Below are 19,079 nucleotides of genomic sequence, written 5' to 3' on the forward strand. Positions count from 1 at the left end.
CAAGTACATCAATATATACATATTATGCTCCGACACATGGGTAATAAGCTGGCTGGCATGCATTTTCAGCCCCAAGATTCAAGATCAGTGAAATTCAGCATCAATATTTGGGTGATTAAAAACGAGGATACTGAAGGGTTTCCATATTATTTTGGTGGTAACAAGCCACTAACATAGTCATGACATTGTTGATCATGCACATACAGGTTGAGTGTAAAGAATTTAAAAAGTCCATAGCGAGAGTCTTGTCAATGCTTACTAATTAAAGTAGGCTAAAGGGGAATTCACTGGAGGAGAGGCAAAACCGGTTTGTGTCAAGAGAGAGTAATATGTTGTGAAGTGAAAGAAGAGGGCCTATCCGCATGACCCAATTGTCAAAATTGGTTGGTTTTGATTAGCCATCTAAGAACTTGATTCTGTTTGTCAGGAATTTTAATTTTCATTGGTGAAGGAAAACGATCAACTTTCATTTCCACTATCAATTGCTTGCTGCTATATATTCTGATGCTGGTGTACAACTAGCTATAGAGGCAGAAGTGCAGAACTACTCATAGATCAACATGTATGTCCCACGAGTTTAATTTGTACAACTTATAGATTTGATGATAGTGATTAGTGAAGGTTTGGACCATACCAGTTTCTCTGTTCAGCTATTCCCAGATCAATGTCTGCATTAGAATGCAGCCATCACATGCTCCATCAGTTGAGGAATTAGTACAATAAACACCAACCATGCATTATTTTAGGTGCTAGTCTAGAAAAAGATGCCCTACTGTTGCATAGTACAGCCATTATCAGTCTTGTTTGTGTAGTTGTACTTCTTTTTGTTTGGTAACACACACACACCCCTGTGACATGACCAGATGTTGAATTGATCAAGATCATCTCACCCTTCATCTTTTGCATAAAGTGGGTGGAGGTGTAGTGGTGTACCATAAATTCCTAAACTCATTGAGGTATATACTACCAATTAATCATGTAACACTTGAAAGCAAAGCTCTTGACATCTGGCTTCAGATTTGCGAAAAGGGTTTTTTTTTTTGCTACGGTTACTTCCATTTATTAATGTACGAGGAGTCTAGCCGTCTAGGATACATACACATCTTTTTCTTCTTTTGAAAAAAGCAAATCTAGAACATCCTCATCCCTCAAAGAAAAACTGATCAGTACCTCTAAACCACATAGTTATAATTGAATGAGGTTTTTAAATTTCGATAGATATAAAGACACGTTAAAACTTAGTTGAGTCAAGTTCACTAGGCTAAACCTAAATGCTTTTTGTAATATTGTCAATCCAAGTTTAATCATCTATTAATATGATGATATAGTAAGACCCTCTTATTCAAGTGCTTCTCCTTAATGACTGAAATTGATTTTATTTACAGCCCTTCCAAATAATGAGGTGGATTGGCAATTAATGTTCACTTTATACATGACATAATAGAGATCCATATACAGTACTTTGCTTTTGTGAGCTTACCATCCATAATTTATACTAACAAAAATTAAAGAAAACAATTAAAACGACGCCGTTGCCTCAGTTTTAGAGTGTTGTGATCAAGCCACGTGTTCTATCGTGGTTGGTCGTCATTCCAAGCACGTGCGCTTGCACTTGTGTGGAAGAGTTCCAAAAAAAACAAAAAACAAAAAAAAAAGGGGAAAACGAACAAAAACCAAACCAATTTCCGCTTCTCAGTCTACAGAGAAAAAGGAAAACAGTAGTCAAAAGCGCGCTCCACAGCGACTGAGTAGAGGAGAGAGACTCTCAGTGGACAGACAGATTTTAGAGAGAGGAATGGAGACGGGTGGCGAAACGACGTCGTCTGCGGCGGGGCTATACGGAGGAGAGAGAGGCGCAGGAGGGAAACTGAAGAAGCCGTTGTCTCGTAAGCCGCCGACGACGCCGTACGCCCGCCCGCCTTCGAGCCTAGCCGTGCGCGGAGAGCGACGCTGGTTATCGAGCCTCGTTGATCCGGCTTATCGGCTCATAGCCGGAGGTGCCACTCGGCTCTTCCCCTCTTTCTTCGCCAAATCAAATTCCACCAAAGCCCTACCCGCGCCCAATCTCCAACATCGAGGTCAGTCCCATTTCTCTCTCTCAGGGTTTTTTTGGTTTTAGAGGGTTTTTTCTTTTCTTTTCTAATTCAGCAACACTCTTTCACTGATTACTGTTGAACTGGAGTTTTTCTGTAACAGATATACATTCCACTGAGACGGCTCAAAATGCTACCGCTGACGAGCACAATTGTGATCCAAATGTGAGGCTTTTGTCAATTTTAATGCAAAATCTTATAAATGTTATGCATGTTTGTCTAACGCTGGTAATGATTTGTTCTTCCAGTGGCAGTCTTGCCAATAAATTCATAGTCATTATATTTTTTTCCCTTTTCTTTTATGCGGTGATAGGTATAAGATACATATTCACAGTGCTTATTATCTGCTCGTGGTATCCATCAAGAAGCATGAATAATTTGCTTATATTCTGTTCTTCTCTGTTCTGTAGAATGGGATGTCCAGAATAACTGGAATAGCAGATCCTAGCAAAGCAGCAGAAAATGGTTCTAAATTTGATGGGCACAAACTAGACAAGAAAGGTGACCTGTCTGATGTGAATGGGCTTTCTGAAATTGAGCAGCTATTGGAGGGGAAAAAGTTTTCTAGGCAAGTTATGCATTTGTTAATCTTATCTGTTTCTCTTGGATAGCAAGTGGTGTGCTGTAGTTATGCCATCTATCATTATGGCTATGTGTAAAACGTAGACTTACTAATAGGTTTCCACTTAGATGATAATGAGTTAAAATGGTTGGGCTTTGGTTCAGATGAGTACTTGTTAATATGGATAAAGCAGTTGCTTTACAAAGATTGCATAAATGAAGATTTGAGAAGCCTGTTTCTGATATCGAAAACAGTATTTCAGATTCCACTATTAAATTTGACATGGAAATTCAAGTTTCTCTTCTTTGTATCTGCCCTCCTTTTCATTTCCTTTAATTGAAAGTCAGGTTTGAATGCATTAACTTGAAGACACATATGCATGCAGTTCTGGTATCATTATCCGTTATCTTACCAGTTATTTCTTGTCCTCTTTAAGCTCACCCCATCTCTATTCAGGGAGGAAGTCAATCGTTTGATGGAAATTATACATTCAAGGGCTGTTGAACTTCCAACTGGGGAGCATGAAAAGAAAAATCAAAGCATTACAGCTGGAGGAGAAGCCAAGGTGCCTGTAATTGCTCATGTTGTTCCCAATACATCATCTGAAGAAAAGCAGGATGACTTGAATAAAGCTATTTGGGGAACCTCAACCCCTCTTCTCCAGTCAGCTGTGAGTGTCACTGTCAACTTGCCTCTTTTCTAATGACATATCATGGGACAATCAATTCTGTTAAGCATTCTAACTTGATCTGCATTTCCTATCCTCCCTGAAAAAATGGACTTCGCATATCATCATGAAATATTGCCCCCATAGTATTTGCTCAATAGAGCTGTTACTGCTTCATCTATGTCATTTAAATCAACACTTTGAATATAGATGAATGGGATTGTAGGAGTGCCAAAAGATTATCCAATGGAGTACCCCCATGCCCTTTCAAGTGGTTATCCATTATAATTTCTCTTGTTAAATAATCCAGCTTTTCTGCCCCATATTATTTTCATTGTGCTGAGTCTACTTATCTGTGATGGTTATGATAAACCTTTTCTTTCAATTTAATAATTTTTTCTTTCTTATTGAAAAACAAAAAGATAAAGAAGTGTCTTGCAAAAGTTACCAACATATTTTTGCATATAAATCTAACTTCTTAAATAGTTGAGTGGTGTAAATATCTTGCTTATTGTGCCTTGCAAGATACATTGAGTTTTGATATATGTGGTTCACTTGCATCCTTATTATATTCTTGGATGAATCTTTTATCTGTTTCAAAATTTTCAGATGCGAGATGAAGTTGGTGCTTCGCCTGTTGAAATTGCAAGAGCATTCATGCGAGATGAAAGGGCCATATTGCATGGTGATGAGTTTGCATCAAAGCCATTTATTCCACCACCTTCCCCTAAGCCATCTGCATGCTGGCCTGGTTCCATGGTACAGGATCAGCGTGATTATTTAACCCCACAGACTGAAAGAGGCAGATATGGCCTTCATAATTTTCCTCGAACCCCTTATTCTAGAACTATATTTTCAAAATCCAAGTCCAAGGTATGTTAAATGTCACAATCCTGTTTTGAGTTATAACATTCTGATTCTAGTAGGCATGCTTTAGATGGTAATTTTTCTTCATTGCATGTCATCAGTTAACTCAGTTACAAGGTGGTAAAGAAAACGCCCTAAGAACTCCATCTACTCACTTGAAACAATTGCAAACTCCTATATATGGGCAGGTAAATTTACACATTAGTGATCATTGTATATTCATATGCTTTGCTATTTATGCTTTTCATATCTGCTTCTTGGCTTCTATATGGTTATTCTGATATATGAAAAGGTTTGAAAATAATATAATCATGAGAGACAGGATTCTCTTCTGATTTTTTTTTTTTTTCTGATTTCTTTCTTATGTTGCAGATTTTATTTTAAGAACTGGCCTCTTCATCCAACCTGTTTTTTTGGTACTTGGTTAAATTATAAGGATTTGGGAATCACTTTTTTAGATTTTAGAATTTGATTTAGGTAGTTAGATAGACAAGGGAACTGGAGTCCAGTTGGTTTTTGGCATCACAAAATATGTTTTTAAAGTTTTGGTTCTGTTTGTACTCCATACTTACTGTGCACATGTGCAGATCTTAGAGCCCAGATATTAGGCATATACATTAATGGCCAACTTAACGGTGTCTATTTGTGCATTTATAAGTATGACATTGAATGCATAATGAATACTTGGATACACTGTTTGGGAAGGATGAATCTAGGATTTTAACATCAACTTGTAATTTTGCATGAGAAATTGAATTCTTATCAGTCAATTGTTGGTTCTCGACTTGATTGTTTATTTCTTTGTGTTTCAATACATTGGTGAAGCCAAGGGGTGAAGCTCCAGATGGTGGCTATAGTTCAGTGGGACCAATTCGCAGGATACGACATAAAGCTGTTGCACAAACCCCTCCTAGAGGATCTCCTTATGTTCATTCCTCTCCAATTGGGCCTTCACAGGCGGAAAATTCCAATGTTACCAAAGGTTTCTTGCCTACTGTCAAGAAGAACTTTGAATCTGGAGGGTTAAGCGGCAACTCCCAATTCCAGTCGATAGATAGGAAGTCTTCCAGCTTTGAAGTGGGCGTTCATCCACAGTCTAGTCAGATTGCTAGGACAATCTTGGAGCACATTGATAGAAACCCGCCCACTCCTAAAGATAAGTCAGAAGAGTTGAGGCTAGCCATTGCATGGAAGAAACCCCCGTCTTCTGGTGTTCCTTCAGTGAACCAGAATGGATATGATAGTTTACCACTTGAAAGAGGGTTCAGTTCTCGTAAGCTTATAAATCAAGATTACCAGAAAAGTTCTAATGAGAATGCTGACAAGGGGAATTCTCTGTTTAAAGTTCCACCTCAGGAGAATACTGGAAAAGCTACTGATGCTGTAAGCAAAACTCCTGCTGGCTCAGAGGTACCAAATCAACAAAAGAAGCCTCCATCTCAATCCGTTGGGATTAAACGTGTGTTCCCTTCTATATCTGTTGACAAGCCCGGGTCCGAATGGAAATTTTCTTCTGATCATAGCTCTGGCTTCACTTTCCCTGTTCCTACATCTTCTGCGGTGCTTTCTGAACCACCGACACCATCCATTATACCGCCTCTGTTGGCAAGCAGTCAGCAACAGCTGAAGGATGGACATGCTGTTCCAGTGTACAGTTTTGGATCCAAGAAGTCTGCTTCCCTTGATTTTACATTCCCTTCTACAAGTGCTGCAATTCAGAACGACGCTGAAGACATTAAGTTCAGTTTTGGATCAGATAGGCCAAGGTTGTCTTTCGGTTCAATAGGCAAAGATACCATCTGCTATTAACTAATAGCAAGACGTGATAGCATGTTTTTGTTTCTTTTATAGTGTTAAGATTTGCTCAAGAGTTTGTGAAAAGTTGTATTCTAACCCGTGCCTCATTGTAACTTGGACTTGGAGTAGTGAGGAGGGGGTAAGTAGCTTAGTGAAAGTGATTGTTTTTCAGTTTTTGCAACTAATTGTTCTTTGTTTCAACTTACAAATACACCCAACACTATAGAATTAATTGGTTGGTTTTGATATCAGACTGGGCCAACATTGTTGTTGTCTTGGGACAACAGATGGAACTAGTTGGAATTAAAATTAGGAGTAAGTTTTCTTTTCCTCCCGACATTCGGGGTAGTCAGAGATTGCTTGCATACAAAGAAGCTATTAATATTAATGGTGCTGAAGGCCTGATTATGGTGGGGGCTGGAGATTATTGTGCTGAATGGTGAATATGCATGTTCAGGCCTTGGTTACTTGAGTAGTTGTCCATATCCGTAAATGCTAGCTTGTATTTATATTAAGCCGTCATGTATTACTATATTATTGTTTGCCCAATATCCAACTCATGTCTAAGCGGTTTATGACTGCGTCTTGGCCCACGGCATGTGCACTATCAGAAACTTAGATGTCCTCCTCATATCATTAATATATACCCTATTATTAAGAGGAAATTCTTTGTTACTAACCATATAAAAAATGTGCATGTGTTCAAAAATTAAGAATAATATGTTAAATACATATACTTGTAACTAATATATTCTCATTCTATATGTTGTATTCTTTGTTTCTTTAATTATAACTTTGACTGTACTTGCATACATCATATGTAAGTCTCTGCACACCAAGTTATTACAGTAGGGGGCACAAATCACTTATTCAGTTTGCATGGTGTGGTGGGTGTCTGCTAAAAGCTATGACATGGGTGATGGGCGAGCAGTGGTGTTGTGGTTGTGGATGAGGATGGGTGACAGCACCTAAGCCCATTAATTTGATGGGTTGAAAGTCAGCTTGAGCCTTGATGATATATATTAATATATATGTGCTGAAAATGGTCCTGACCTGAGCATCCATATTTCTTTTACTGTATCACTGAACACTAACATGGTATATGAAGCAGTCGGTCCTATATATATGTACCAACATCATAATAATTCATTCCACATGTATACATATACATATACATATGGAAGATATATAATTGGGAATGGATCGATGAGTGGATAAGTAAAGCGCGCAGCTTGTAGGTACGTGTCATGGTTTGTTGCCATACACACAAATGGCCATTGGAGATGGAGAGAATTTTGCATCAAAAATGCAATTCCAGACACAGAACATGATGCCACACCCCATTGGAATCACATGTTGTTGCTCCAATTTCCATAATGAACAACTTTAGTCTTTACCTATCTCTTTCAGCTTAGCCAGTCACTCTGTGTGGGCCCTACATTGTGATCGATCATCATCATCTTCATCATCTTCATAATTCATAATCATATGGTATCTATGTCCCCAAAGCACTGAAGTATTTTAGGAACACCTTCAGAGGGCACCACAGCAACATTCCTAGAGAGAGAGAGAGAGAGAGAGAGAGAGATTCCAAACAAACAAACAAACCAGTATAGTCGTAGCTAGCTAATTTCGTTCCTTCCCAAACTCCAAAGTGAGCGAGTGGAGTGCGGGAGAGAAGGGGGGGAAGTCAGAGGTGAAATGAGATGAATGCTTAACAGACATGAAATTGACGTTTCAGATTCTAAATGTCAGAAATTCAGAATAGGGTGTCAGAGCAGCAGCAACAGCAGCCTCAGCCGTATTACTCTGCCCACCCCACCACCACCACCACCACCTTATATGTACTATTTTTTTTTTCCTTTGCAAAAAACAAGGAAAAAAGAAATTTTTCCAGCTTGTCAAATCTACTACAACCCATTTCAAGATCCGAAGGACATTCAAGGGTCATCATCCATCCCTTAACATATCCAGTTTCAATGGTCCACAACCCATTTTGAATTTTCACCATGCAAGCATATATAGCTTACTTTGGTCACATACATATTTAATTAATAAAAAACCAAAGTTGGAAGCAATTGAATTGAACCAATTAAAATGCAGCAAAAGTGTTTTACTCTAAAGCTTTTTAGTGCTGCTTTTGTGAATGTGAGGGATTTTTTAGAGGTATCGAAATGAGCCAAAATGGGTGGTCCATGCATCATGAATTCCTTTTCACAGTGGTCATATATACATATTTATGAATTGCAGTACTCTATGCATGCTTGGGACAGACAAAGGCTTTTCTTAGATATTTGCTTTATTTCTTCTTTTCCTTTTTCTGAAAGAGAAAAAGAAAAAAAAGAAAAAACGTTTTCAGTTCTCTTCTCGATCCCCTAGCTATTACAATGTATTCAATAATTCAACTGAAATGTATAAAGTCATGGTAGATTGTTTTTATGTGCTGTACGGGTGGAACAACTTTCATGATCAGGTGGTATATTTCGAGACTTACTCTTTTCCCTTGTATAGAATTTTTACCACCAAACCCTCAAACCATGTGTCTGCTACCAAGGGTGCAAACAAGGACACGTACGTACTTTAATAGTATAAGTGTATATATATGTGTGTGTGTGTGTGTGTGTGTGTGTGTATGTGTGTGTGTGTGTGAGAGAGAGAGAGAGAGAGAGAGAGAGAGAGAGTGTATGACTTGGATCTTATATATTGATATTCCATTCTATATGCTGATCGATTAATTAATTATTTACATTTCTCAAGTAAAATCCTAATTACGCAACAGTAGGAATGAATGTTATTTAAGAGTTTAAAAGACTATGAATCTATGGCTATGAATTACAAGAAAAGTTGGCAATTATATATCATTTTGACCCATTTTCCTAAACTTATATTAAGGGCATTATCGTGAGCTCAAAAGTTAATGTTGTGATGGTTCCAAAAGCATTTGCATCTTTCACGCTTTTTCTATAATTGAAGTGATGGTTTCTAAACTAGCTGTTTATTAATCTATGTGAACCAAATTCTAAATAACAGGCTTCATATATACAATTATACATCAGATTCTTCATTGATAGTTGGTCATCTTTAATGAAACATTCTCATTTGTAAGCCATGCACAAAATAATATATTTAATTTATCATTTTCAATAAACACTGAAAGGATTAGAATGATAATCAAATAGTCTAAAGAATTTCGATTTTGTTGAGTTTTTGTAGGAATTATTTTTGAATAATGATCTAAAAATTAAACAGTTCAAATCACTGTTACATTGTAGAATGGCTCCAACAATGCCATTTATTTGAAGAGTCAAAATAAGGATCCCTTATTTGAATAGGACCCTATACGACATATATACATATATATTAATACTCTTTCGCAAAACTGTCAATCACAATCACACATTCAATATAATTCCATTGTCTGCAATAAAAACAAAAATATAATTCCACTGAGTTAATATTGACAGACTATACAATAGAACATCCACAATGTGAGAATTATTAATTTAGACTGGTAAATGGTAATATATAGGTTGCTTAGAGTTTTGATGAAGACTGTACATCCAAATATGAATACCCCACTCGATCACTGGTTTTCAATGACAACATAAAAGAACAAAGTCGTTAGGAAGAGTGGATCACTATATATATAACTATATAGTATATACTGATCGTATATTCGTATCATACTCTAAGCCACATACATAGTGATAATGACAAGAGTCAAATTATAAGACCTAGCTTTATTTATAGGTCAACACTCTTAAGAAAAACGTTTTTTGTAGGTCAACACTTTTCAAGAAAAAAAAAAACAATAATACCATCTCTTAAACTTTCAAATTTAAACCCTGAAGTACTAACCAATAAACATATAGAGTAATGTAAGTCATTAAAGTTATATATATGCCATGCACTGGCTAAAAGAATGCTTATATATTCACAACTGAATCCATGCATTCTATTTATCTTACAATTAATCTTATAGGAAGGGACTACATAAAGATGGTAATAATTAAGGTGATGATATGATGGATATATACATATATAAAGTTAATTTGCTTTGGCATTCTGACTTCCCAACTAGTAGATATAAATATTCTACATATATGAAGTATAGATGCATGTCTGAAACTGCACAATTGATCATATTAATTATAGTATCTAGGATTAGGAGGATGTATGATCGATCATGATGAAGTTGAAGAGTTAACAATTAAGGGGATGAAATTTATTAATATATATTCATCGGGAATAATGCAAAGCATCATTGATGAATTTAGATCGAGGACAAATGAAGGAAATTAAGTAGCGTATTACTTGCTTTTAAGTCACGTAGAAAACAATTACCCCCTAAACAAAAAACAAAACTAGTGACCAAAGTACAGAGAATTAAGAAGGATCGATATTGAATATGTCCTTAAAACAACACAGTAGTACGTAGAGTCAAGGCTTAGCTTCCTGTACTAATTAATTAAGAAGATCGATTGAGCACTTCAATTGATATCACTTGATATCATCGACCGTCATTTATTCAGCAGTGCAGCCCTTGACATAAGATGCTTCTCAGAGCCCTGCAATTTTTTCAATAACAAAAACATCTTTTTAATTAATGATATTTAACATTAACACACACACGAACATGTACCAGATAATTAAAGAGTGTTTGGTATGCTTTTCAAAAATTGTTTTATAGATGACATTATGAATAAAATTTTATAACAACAGTTTTTAAACTAATAGAATATACCAATTAAACATTTAAACCCCTCCTTAATGTAGCTCTAAAATATATATATATATATATCACAAAATGAAAGAAGGTATAGTGTAAAAGAGAAACTGTACAAAAACTACTTACATTGTCCAGCTTAGCTGCCTGATTATTGGTCTCCAACATAAGCCCAAAGTGAATGTGAGGGAAGTGCGCCCACTACAAATATTTAAAAATAATTAATTAATCAATCATGTAAAAATGAAAGTTTCGGAGCTAGGAAATGTGTTGATTTTGCATTAATTAATTAATAATCTGCGAGCTAGGATCTTGTCCACTTACATTTTTGGCAGCAGTACTGAAAGCTTCTCTATGGCTGATATCTGGATTTTTGGCCTTGATCCTCTGAATCTCCTCCCTATAACCGATTGAGTTGCAATTAATTAAAAGCTGTTCTAATTGTCAGCAAAATATAAAAAGAAAGTAAATTAATTAGGTAGGGTTTAGTTAATAATTATTACTTTATGAACTGGTTATAAGCAGAAGGTACACGCTGCCTCTTCTCGGGAGCTGAAAAAGAAAATAACAACTCAGTAAAATCATCAAAATAGCAACACGTACTACAATTAAGGTAGCTGCGAATTTACAATTAAATTAATTAATTAGTCCAGTACTGGGATATGATGGGTTAAATAACTCACGTCGGTTGACACCCTTTTCCTGAGTGGCAAGATGATCTGCCGTAGTGGGGTCTCTGGTTGCAATCTTCTTGTTGCATTTGGATGAGCTAGAACTCGAATCAATCCGGTAATTCTGTGCATTATAGTTGTAGTTTTGTGCCTACGAAATATATGATTAATTAATTAAATACATTATTATATAGATGGAATTAATAGGTTCCACCGAGATCGAGGTTATTGGATCTAAATTCTAATTAATTTTTTATTTTTAAATTTGGGAGGGAGAGAGAGAAAGCAGGAAAAGAAAGGCAGCAATTAATAGCATTGACAGGACTGAATCAGTTAGAATACTGGGGACGACTGCCATATAAAATAAAGCATATAAAACCCAGATTGACAGAAAGAAGACCTTTAAGGATGCATATATGTTTGCTTTATTAAAACAAAATATTGATAAAAAAAATACAGCTTTGTAGTGTTTGCACAGTAGAGGACAAACATGGATCGATCATGAAAAGAAATCATTAACCCTATAAACAAAGTCTACCATGCATAGCATTCATGTCAATCAAATCAGGCGGGTAAAGACTAAGGAGAAAGGACTCGATCTCAGGAGGGGGAGTGGGGGACCCCCTCTATAAAAAAAGCATAATTTTAGGCTTGTGGCTTGTGGCTTGTGGGTTATGGTGTAAGCTAACTAGGGTTTCAGTACTACTAGCTAGCTGCTGCAACTCTGCAACCAACAACCATTGCTTAGTTGTTAGATGCTTGCTTTGAAATACTCGATCTTCGATTTCATAAAACAAGAAGTAAGACCCAGAAAATGCATGGAAGCTAGTCCTAGATTTCAGAGGGGCTCGATTAACATTAATTAATTAATTAATTATATATTCCTTTAAATTAATTAAAATAATTAATGAGTAGTGTCAAGTTTGATAAATTTGATATAGCTAGGTTAGCGCACCTGGAGATCTTGCCAGGACAGGGACTGAAAGGCAGCGGCCATGTTCACGGACCATAAATTGGTGCAGTGCCCGCATCGGACGGTCACCATGTCAAATAGGCTGCTGCATGGAACACTCACCTGCGCAACCAACCCCAATCATTCCCCAATAATAATAATAATAAGAAAAATACAAACAAGATCGATCAAGAAAATAAATAAACTTCCTTAGCTAGACTAATTTTATTTATTTGAGGTAATTTTGGCTATCTTGATCATAACCAGGTTTTGGGTATTTCTTTCCCTTTTTGTTTTCTTTGAAAAAGTTTTGGAAATTTGATTTGTAAGTTACAAAACCCTAAAATAGAGAAAAATACAAAACCCTGAAATTCCTCTTGAGATTGTTGTGAGTGGAGTTTCTAGGAAAGAAGGCAGCAAGTGGCAAGTGAGGTGGAAGTTCAATTTTTTGCTTTCCCCACATCAGAAAAAGAGGGTAGCTAGAGTTTGGAGTTTGACAACACCCAGTGTTTAATTTGAGTAAGGAAAAGGTAAGTCTGCAACAGATTGAGGAAATCAAAGGGTGAAGGAGATCGACTTGTCATCGTCAGTAGTTCAATTATCAACAGCTAGCTAGCTCTCCTTTTTTGACGTTTATGTTCATTTCCAACTAAAACACACACACACACACTCACCCACACACATAAATTAACGAATCAGTTGTCTCTTTTTCTCTGTGTGGTCTTAAGCGTTAGCTAGCTAGCTTCATCATATCAGGACCTTCAGGTATGACTCACTTTTCTTTGACTGCAAAAGAAAGAAGAAAAAGTAGAGTCCAAACGATGGAGACCTGACTAGCTATACCTAGAACGAAGAAACCCTCCCAGTAAATAATAAATAGGAATTGATTTCAGTGAAATACATCCACCAAAACCTGCTGCTGCTTTTTCAAGATCCATCTAAATTTTTGTTTTTTTCTTGTTATATATAGGATTGCATACAATACACACACACACACATATATATGGGAAATTAAGAGAGAGAGAGAGAGAGAGAAAGAGAAAGAACATGAAAATAACTAACACACACAAAAATTTATATATGAAGTGGGGGGTTTGATAAGATGTAGGAAGAAGTGAAAAGCAGATCGATAGATCTCTTCCATTAATTAAAGGTAGGGTAGAAATGAATTAATCAAATATATAGAGATCGATACCGCGAGAACAATATTGCAAAAGTTGCAGGGGATGTAGCAGAGTTGCTCAGTCGCAACATCGATGCAGCTCGACATGTCTTTTCTTTGATCAGCTTGCAATTAACCAACAACAACAACAACAAACAAAAGAACCCAAAAGAGAACAAGCTAAGCTCTTGCAAATTGCAACACACACACACACACACACCAAGCCCCAATACCAAAAGCTCTTTCTTCTTTCTCAAACTACTCCTTGCTCTGAAGATGGGTTATCTATCACAATACACCTCAATGGGTTACATATATAGATAATAGAGCTAGCCAACAAATTTAGAGAGAGAGAGAGAGAAAGATTCCAAAGAGGAAGAGATGAGGGAGAGAGAGAGAGTAAGGTAAGGTAAGGTAAGGCAGTATAATGATTAAAAAATTTTTTTTTTAAAAAAGGTGGGTTAGGGAGTGGGCAAGGCAGAGAATGCAAGGAATGCTGGGACCGGGAAAGGAAAAGAAAAGTGGGTTTCATGGAAAACCGAGTTTTATTGGACAGAAAATGCGGTTGTAGCCGAAGCTAATTAGGCTTTTTGGCAGCTGTTAGCTATATATAGGTAGCTATTAGCTATTTGGGTTTGTTTGGGTTGGGGGATGAGTTAGGGTTTGAACTTTGAACTTTGAAGAGGTAGCAAATGGCTAGCTAAGCTAGGTGTGGGTGTAGGAGATTAAATTATTAATTAGATGCTGCCATCCAGGTAGCTAGAGAAGTTTTGGCTCCATTACCCAATCTGTCCACCTGAAATGGTAACTATTTATGATCAAATGAGTGTGACCACTCCCTCCTCCCCCTCCTGCTACGCCACACCGGATCAGGGGGTGCAAATTTTATATTTTAGTATAATATATACATTCTTAATGAATTAATAAATATATATTCTTAATCCGTTAATAGTTCTCAATACGTCTCCGCACGTGTGACGTCATTTAAGCCTAACACGTGGACAATTTATATTAGATACGTGGAAGCACGTATGGCCGTTAGACGCATCACATGGATAACCTGTTCTGATACCATGAAAAAATTTAGACATTCATCCCAAAACTAATCGGCAATTAGAGAAGTAGCTCAAACCCTTATAAGCCACTAATAAGGCCCTCACATCTTCAATGTGTGATTTCTCTCAACAGGATAATGTATTTATATCCATAATTAATATCCATGCCTATATACATTCATATTGCATGTCTCATGAGTATCATGATATATCTTTTTTTTTTTTTTCAAATTGAAAATAATGTTATATATATTCATTCTCGTTCGGCTCTTGGAATCACATCCAGCAGCGGTTGGAACAGCTCGCAAAATCCAACCATAGATATTCATGTTTCATATATAGATATGTAACGTGTGATCGAATAGTGTAGTTGATATATTGCATAGCAGCTTCCTCGTGATCAAGTCCTAAAAAATAAAGAAAATATATATGAACAAACACACAAAAATTCCAAGTACGTGTTTGAATTCTTTTAATTAATTTTGTGTCTTTTACAAGTAATTAAAAGCTAGTTTTTTTTTCCTCTTTTTGCAAATTTGGGAATATGTAGTACAATGTCATGATTTTATGTGTCTTTTGCATCAAGAAACACAAACCTTACTGCACTTATTCCAGAGAATAATTCTTAAGGATCATGATACCCGAAACCAGATTGACCCATATATATATTATTAATAAAGTCAACTGGAATATATTTGCCTAGTTAGGCCCTGGTAGCAAGATGGCTATTTGTAATTTTGAATTATTATATAAATAAATATTTATATATCAAGGATCTAATACATATATCTTTACTGATGCCTCTAAGACCTTCTCTATTGTATAAGGATTATTGACATTTGAAATATCTATGTAAATATGGTTTGTGTATTTTTATGCTCACCAAGAAAATATATTAGTATATAAAACATACTTCATATTCGAGATCAAGTAGACATCTACATATATATATATATATATATATATATATAGTAATTACTATGTTGATATTACGTCCTGCTAATAGATAGATACTTTGGTCAGTACTCTTCCTTATTCCAGACCATAATTATATGCCTTCCTTTTTTTGGTACAAACCTTAAGCCTTCTTTATAACCGAATTAGACATCTTCAATGTAACGTTAGGATGCACAAATACATACACATGACAAACACTATACTTTACTTTCACATTAATATGAGGATTCTATTAATATGTAATGAATTTTAGATGCATACTGTAAAAGGGAAATATGTTCCAGATCTTCTGTCTTTTTTTTCATCTTTTAACCTTCTGTTTATTTATTCTCTATTTGTTTATATTTGATTTTTAATTTTACTCATATATTTATTATCTAAGAGTAAGGAGTAAAATATAAAATAAATTCATACTGAGTAAAATTACACAAACCTTTGAATTAAAATTACACAATTAAGATTTAAATAAGTAAAAAAAAAAAAACAGATAATTCAGTACGAAATAAGATATTTAACGAACGGATGCGAAAACTACTACATAAGTGAGAAGTTTCTACTCTATATTATTTTGTACAAATATATTTTTACTATATGAAGCCTTTTCCTTTACTCCCATTTAGTTGTATTATTATGTCAACGAAGTGGACAAAAGAAAATAAAGCCATAAGAAAAAAAGGACATGGGAGAAAATGATAGAATCGAAACATTATTAGGATCCCTTCATTTGTCGATTTGGCGCCCGACGTGATAAAGCACTGTGCAGTGGCTGTTTGGCTTGGGTCCTTTTCCATGTCTCGTGTAATAAATAGTCATGAAGCATTTCGCATTTTGCCCCCTTTTTTATTTGAGAGCCCACATACCCTACCTTTTTTTTTTAATCTAAAAGGGCTTATGTGTATATAGTCATTTTAATTATTCATGTGTATCTTCATTTAATTATTTTCTTAATGTTCCACTATACAATATTTTGTCTTTGGAAGGCATCTATACAAATATATATATATATATATATATACAAAAATCCTCTAAAACTAACTAATACAAATCTAACCACCCTTTTTGGCCCATTGTACAATGTAATCTCAAAATCTGAACCATTTATTTTTTAGGCCCTACTTCAAAGATCATGAACATAGAAGGTTTAGGTTTAGGGTTTTAATATAATTTCTGCTTAATTCATTAAGACCACAAAGTGTGGTTTATATACATGGGCCTATAACTAAAATACAGGAAGTAATAAAACACCTAATTACTTCTAATAATTACACAATAATCACATGGGTTGACTTACGCCAACACTTCCCCTCAAGTTGGTGCATATATATTGCACATGCCCAACTTGTCTAGTGAGTCCAAAAACACCCTATTTGCTACGACCTTGGTCAACACATGCTCTGATACCATGAACAAAGAAGGTTTAGGTTTAGGTTTAGGGTTTTAATATAATTTCTGCTTAATTCATTAAGACCACAAAGTGTTGTTTATATACATGGGCCTATAACTAAAATACAGGAAGTAATAAAACACTTAATTACTTCTAATAATTACACAATAATCACATGGGTTGACTCACGCCAACAGATCATTCATGTAAAAAATCTCTAAAATCAGAAGTCATTTAGCCATTTGATTATAATAACAACTATTTCTATGCTTTTATCGAAAATACTGATCGTCTATTTATTTAATCTCAATTAGATGACTACATGATTTTCGATTTAGTTGATTTTTTGCAATAATGATCTTTGAAGTATAGCCTAAATAATTGATGTTTGGATTATGAGATTAGTGATGTGGTGGGCCCAAAAATATGGTTATCTTTGTATTAACTTGCTAACTGATTAGCTTTAGAGCACTCCTTATATATATATAATTCGTAAAACTATAAGTCTCCTCTTTAAATAATATATTCAACTTCAATTTTTATGGCCAAATAAAATTAACATTTCATTTGTCACCCCTTTAATAATCTAGGACTACTTTCAACTTAGGCAAGTGGACTAGGATTGCCTATTGTTTGGGGCGTCAGATTGACTAAGACATTCTATGCAAGAGACTACATAGTTATGAAATTGATTATGAGAGTTTATACTTTTAGTCCCTTCAACTTTGCAATTTAACTTGTCAAAAAAAAACTTTAAAATTTATATTCAAGTCAATTTCACATTTTAATTAGCCGAAAATAAGTGTCTTTCAGCTGAAGACCGTACCCCTTTAACCAGTTGTCCATATATGTATATATATTTGAGAGTGGATGTACTTTCATTGTCCAATATATTTAAGACTGGGGAGGGGAAAATAAAAGAAAGACAAATTATTGTACGGTCTGATTTGCATATATATATATATATATATATCTATATATGCACAAGCAAAAAAACAATAAGAATCAAACAACATTTATATAGTGCCTAGTGGAGCCATAAGTTCATGGACGATTAGTGGGAATAAGGCAAAATGGATCAGTGGAACTACGTACAAATTAAAGTAAGGAGAAAAAGAAGGAAAATATATACAATTAATTAAGGTACCAACATGGGTTCTTCTAATTAGCAGACACCATGCAATTAATTTGAGAACCAAATAACAAGTTGGAAAATTAATCAAATATATATAAGTGGAAACGAAAAAAAAAGAGGACTATATTGCTAGCTAGGCATGCATTGTGCCACTCATGAATCATGAATGAGGTCTTGAAATGTGTGTAGATCGATCTTTCACTTAACAAGTTGAATATGCAGTTCTTCCTAAAATCAAGAGCAAAGCCACGAGGTTTTATGTGCATAAATATGTGTATGTACGTTATATATATGTAGTACAAAAAATGTGTATTTGAGAGAGAGAGAGAGAGGAAGGAATAGCTAGCTTAATTTTCCAGGAAATCCCTCACGTGGAGTGTTGTTTCAGATTAAGCGATCATTTATGTGTTATTGCATTGGAAGGACGACTGAGATGTTGCCAATCTAAATTTGTTCTGCTTAAAACAACAAATTAAGAAACAAAAAGCAGAAACCAGAGCCATAAGAAAAATGATGGAGGCCGGACTAATTAATGATGTACGTACTTAATTTATAATTATGATCACGTACTTTCTATATATAGTTAATTAATTAAGTCCGAACCTAGATACATAAACTTTATTCATGCCTTAGATTGGCAAATGTACATTTGTACTTGTCATTTCACAACCTAGATGATTTAGAAAGATGGTAAAAGCCAAAATTGATCAAATTAACTAGCTAGATATAATCTAGTCGCTACTCACAGGTCCTCTTTAGGAAAACGCATTATATATATGGTCTATATATGGGCAGGCTTTAATTAATTAAGAGGCGAACTTAAATTTTTTGAGGTATGTTTGTGAGTTGTGACTACATATATAAGAACAGTACTGCAGGTCCAAATATATCAAAGTGATGAATTAAATTTCCCTAGCTATCAATTGGCTAGAGTCTCGTCCTTTGACTGCTACAAGTTCCTGCTGGTAGGTACATTATTAATTATAATGTCATTTATATATGGACACCTTGACCAGTCTTTGTTCAAGCAAATTAATAAACCACCTAGCAA

General features: G+C 35.2%; 2 protein-coding genes across 3 annotated transcripts; one reads left to right on the plus strand and one right to left on the minus strand.

Annotated features, from left to right (window-relative positions):
- The first annotated feature begins 1,711 nt into the window (after positions 1–1,711).
- LOC147285633 (nucleoporin-like protein) lies at positions 1,712–6,237 on the plus strand. Its single transcript, XM_086245855.1, has 7 exons — positions 1,712–2,078; positions 2,197–2,258; positions 2,504–2,665; positions 3,116–3,325; positions 3,932–4,195; positions 4,291–4,377; positions 5,015–6,237. Exons 1-7 carry the CDS (start codon positions 1,796–1,798, stop codon positions 5,996–5,998), a joined length of 2,052 nt encoding a protein of 683 aa, XP_086101981.1. The 5' UTR covers positions 1,712–1,795; the 3' UTR covers positions 5,999–6,237.
- A 3,952-nt stretch (positions 6,238–10,189) lies between these two features.
- Positions 10,190–14,065, minus strand: YAB5 (plant-specific transcription factor YABBY family protein). 2 transcript variants are annotated; one of them, XM_086243183.1, is made up of 7 exons: positions 13,531–14,065; positions 12,339–12,458; positions 11,396–11,534; positions 11,216–11,264; positions 11,037–11,112; positions 10,842–10,913; positions 10,190–10,554 (listed from the first exon to the last, which is right to left on the minus strand). In XM_086243183.1, exons 1-7 carry the CDS (start codon positions 13,603–13,605, stop codon positions 10,507–10,509), a joined length of 579 nt encoding a protein of 192 aa, XP_086099309.1. In that variant the 5' UTR covers positions 13,606–14,065; the 3' UTR covers positions 10,190–10,506. The 2 variants fall into 2 exon arrangements, with proteins under 2 accessions (XP_086099309.1, XP_086099308.1); XM_086243182.1 differs by lacking the exon at positions 13,531–14,065 and adding an exon at positions 12,700–12,844.
- Between the last annotated feature and the right edge of the window lie 5,014 nt (positions 14,066–19,079).

This window comes from Dryas octopetala, chromosome 5 (genome assembly GCF_963921425.1).
Source record: "Dryas octopetala chromosome 5, drDryOcto1.1, whole genome shotgun sequence".
In the NCBI taxonomy this organism is placed as follows: domain Eukaryota; kingdom Viridiplantae; phylum Streptophyta; class Magnoliopsida; order Rosales; family Rosaceae; genus Dryas; species Dryas octopetala.

Bases quoted from the DNA above. Each gene is read 5' to 3' on its own strand.
- YAB5 (XM_086243182.1), bottom strand. From the start codon at position 12,798: ATGTGGGGAAAGCAAAAAATTGAACTTCCACCTCACTTGCCACTTGCT. The intron at 11,535-12,338 runs GTGCGCTAACCT...TATATTTCGTAG, and splicing joins TGTCCTGGCAAGATCTCCAG to GCACAAAACTACAACTATAA. The intron at 10,555-10,841 runs GTAAGTAGTTTT...AAAAAATTGCAG, and splicing joins AGGCAGCTAAGCTGGACAAT to GGCTCTGAGAAGCATCTTAT.
- LOC147285633 (XM_086245855.1), top strand. From the start codon at position 1,796: ATGGAGACGGGTGGCGAAACGACGTCGTCTGCGGCGGGGCTATACGGA. The intron at 2,666-3,115 runs GTTATGCATTTG...CTATTCAGGGAG, and splicing joins GGAAAAAGTTTTCTAGGCAA to GAAGTCAATCGTTTGATGGA. The intron at 3,326-3,931 runs GTGAGTGTCACT...CAAAATTTTCAG, and splicing joins CCCCTCTTCTCCAGTCAGCT to ATGCGAGATGAAGTTGGTGC.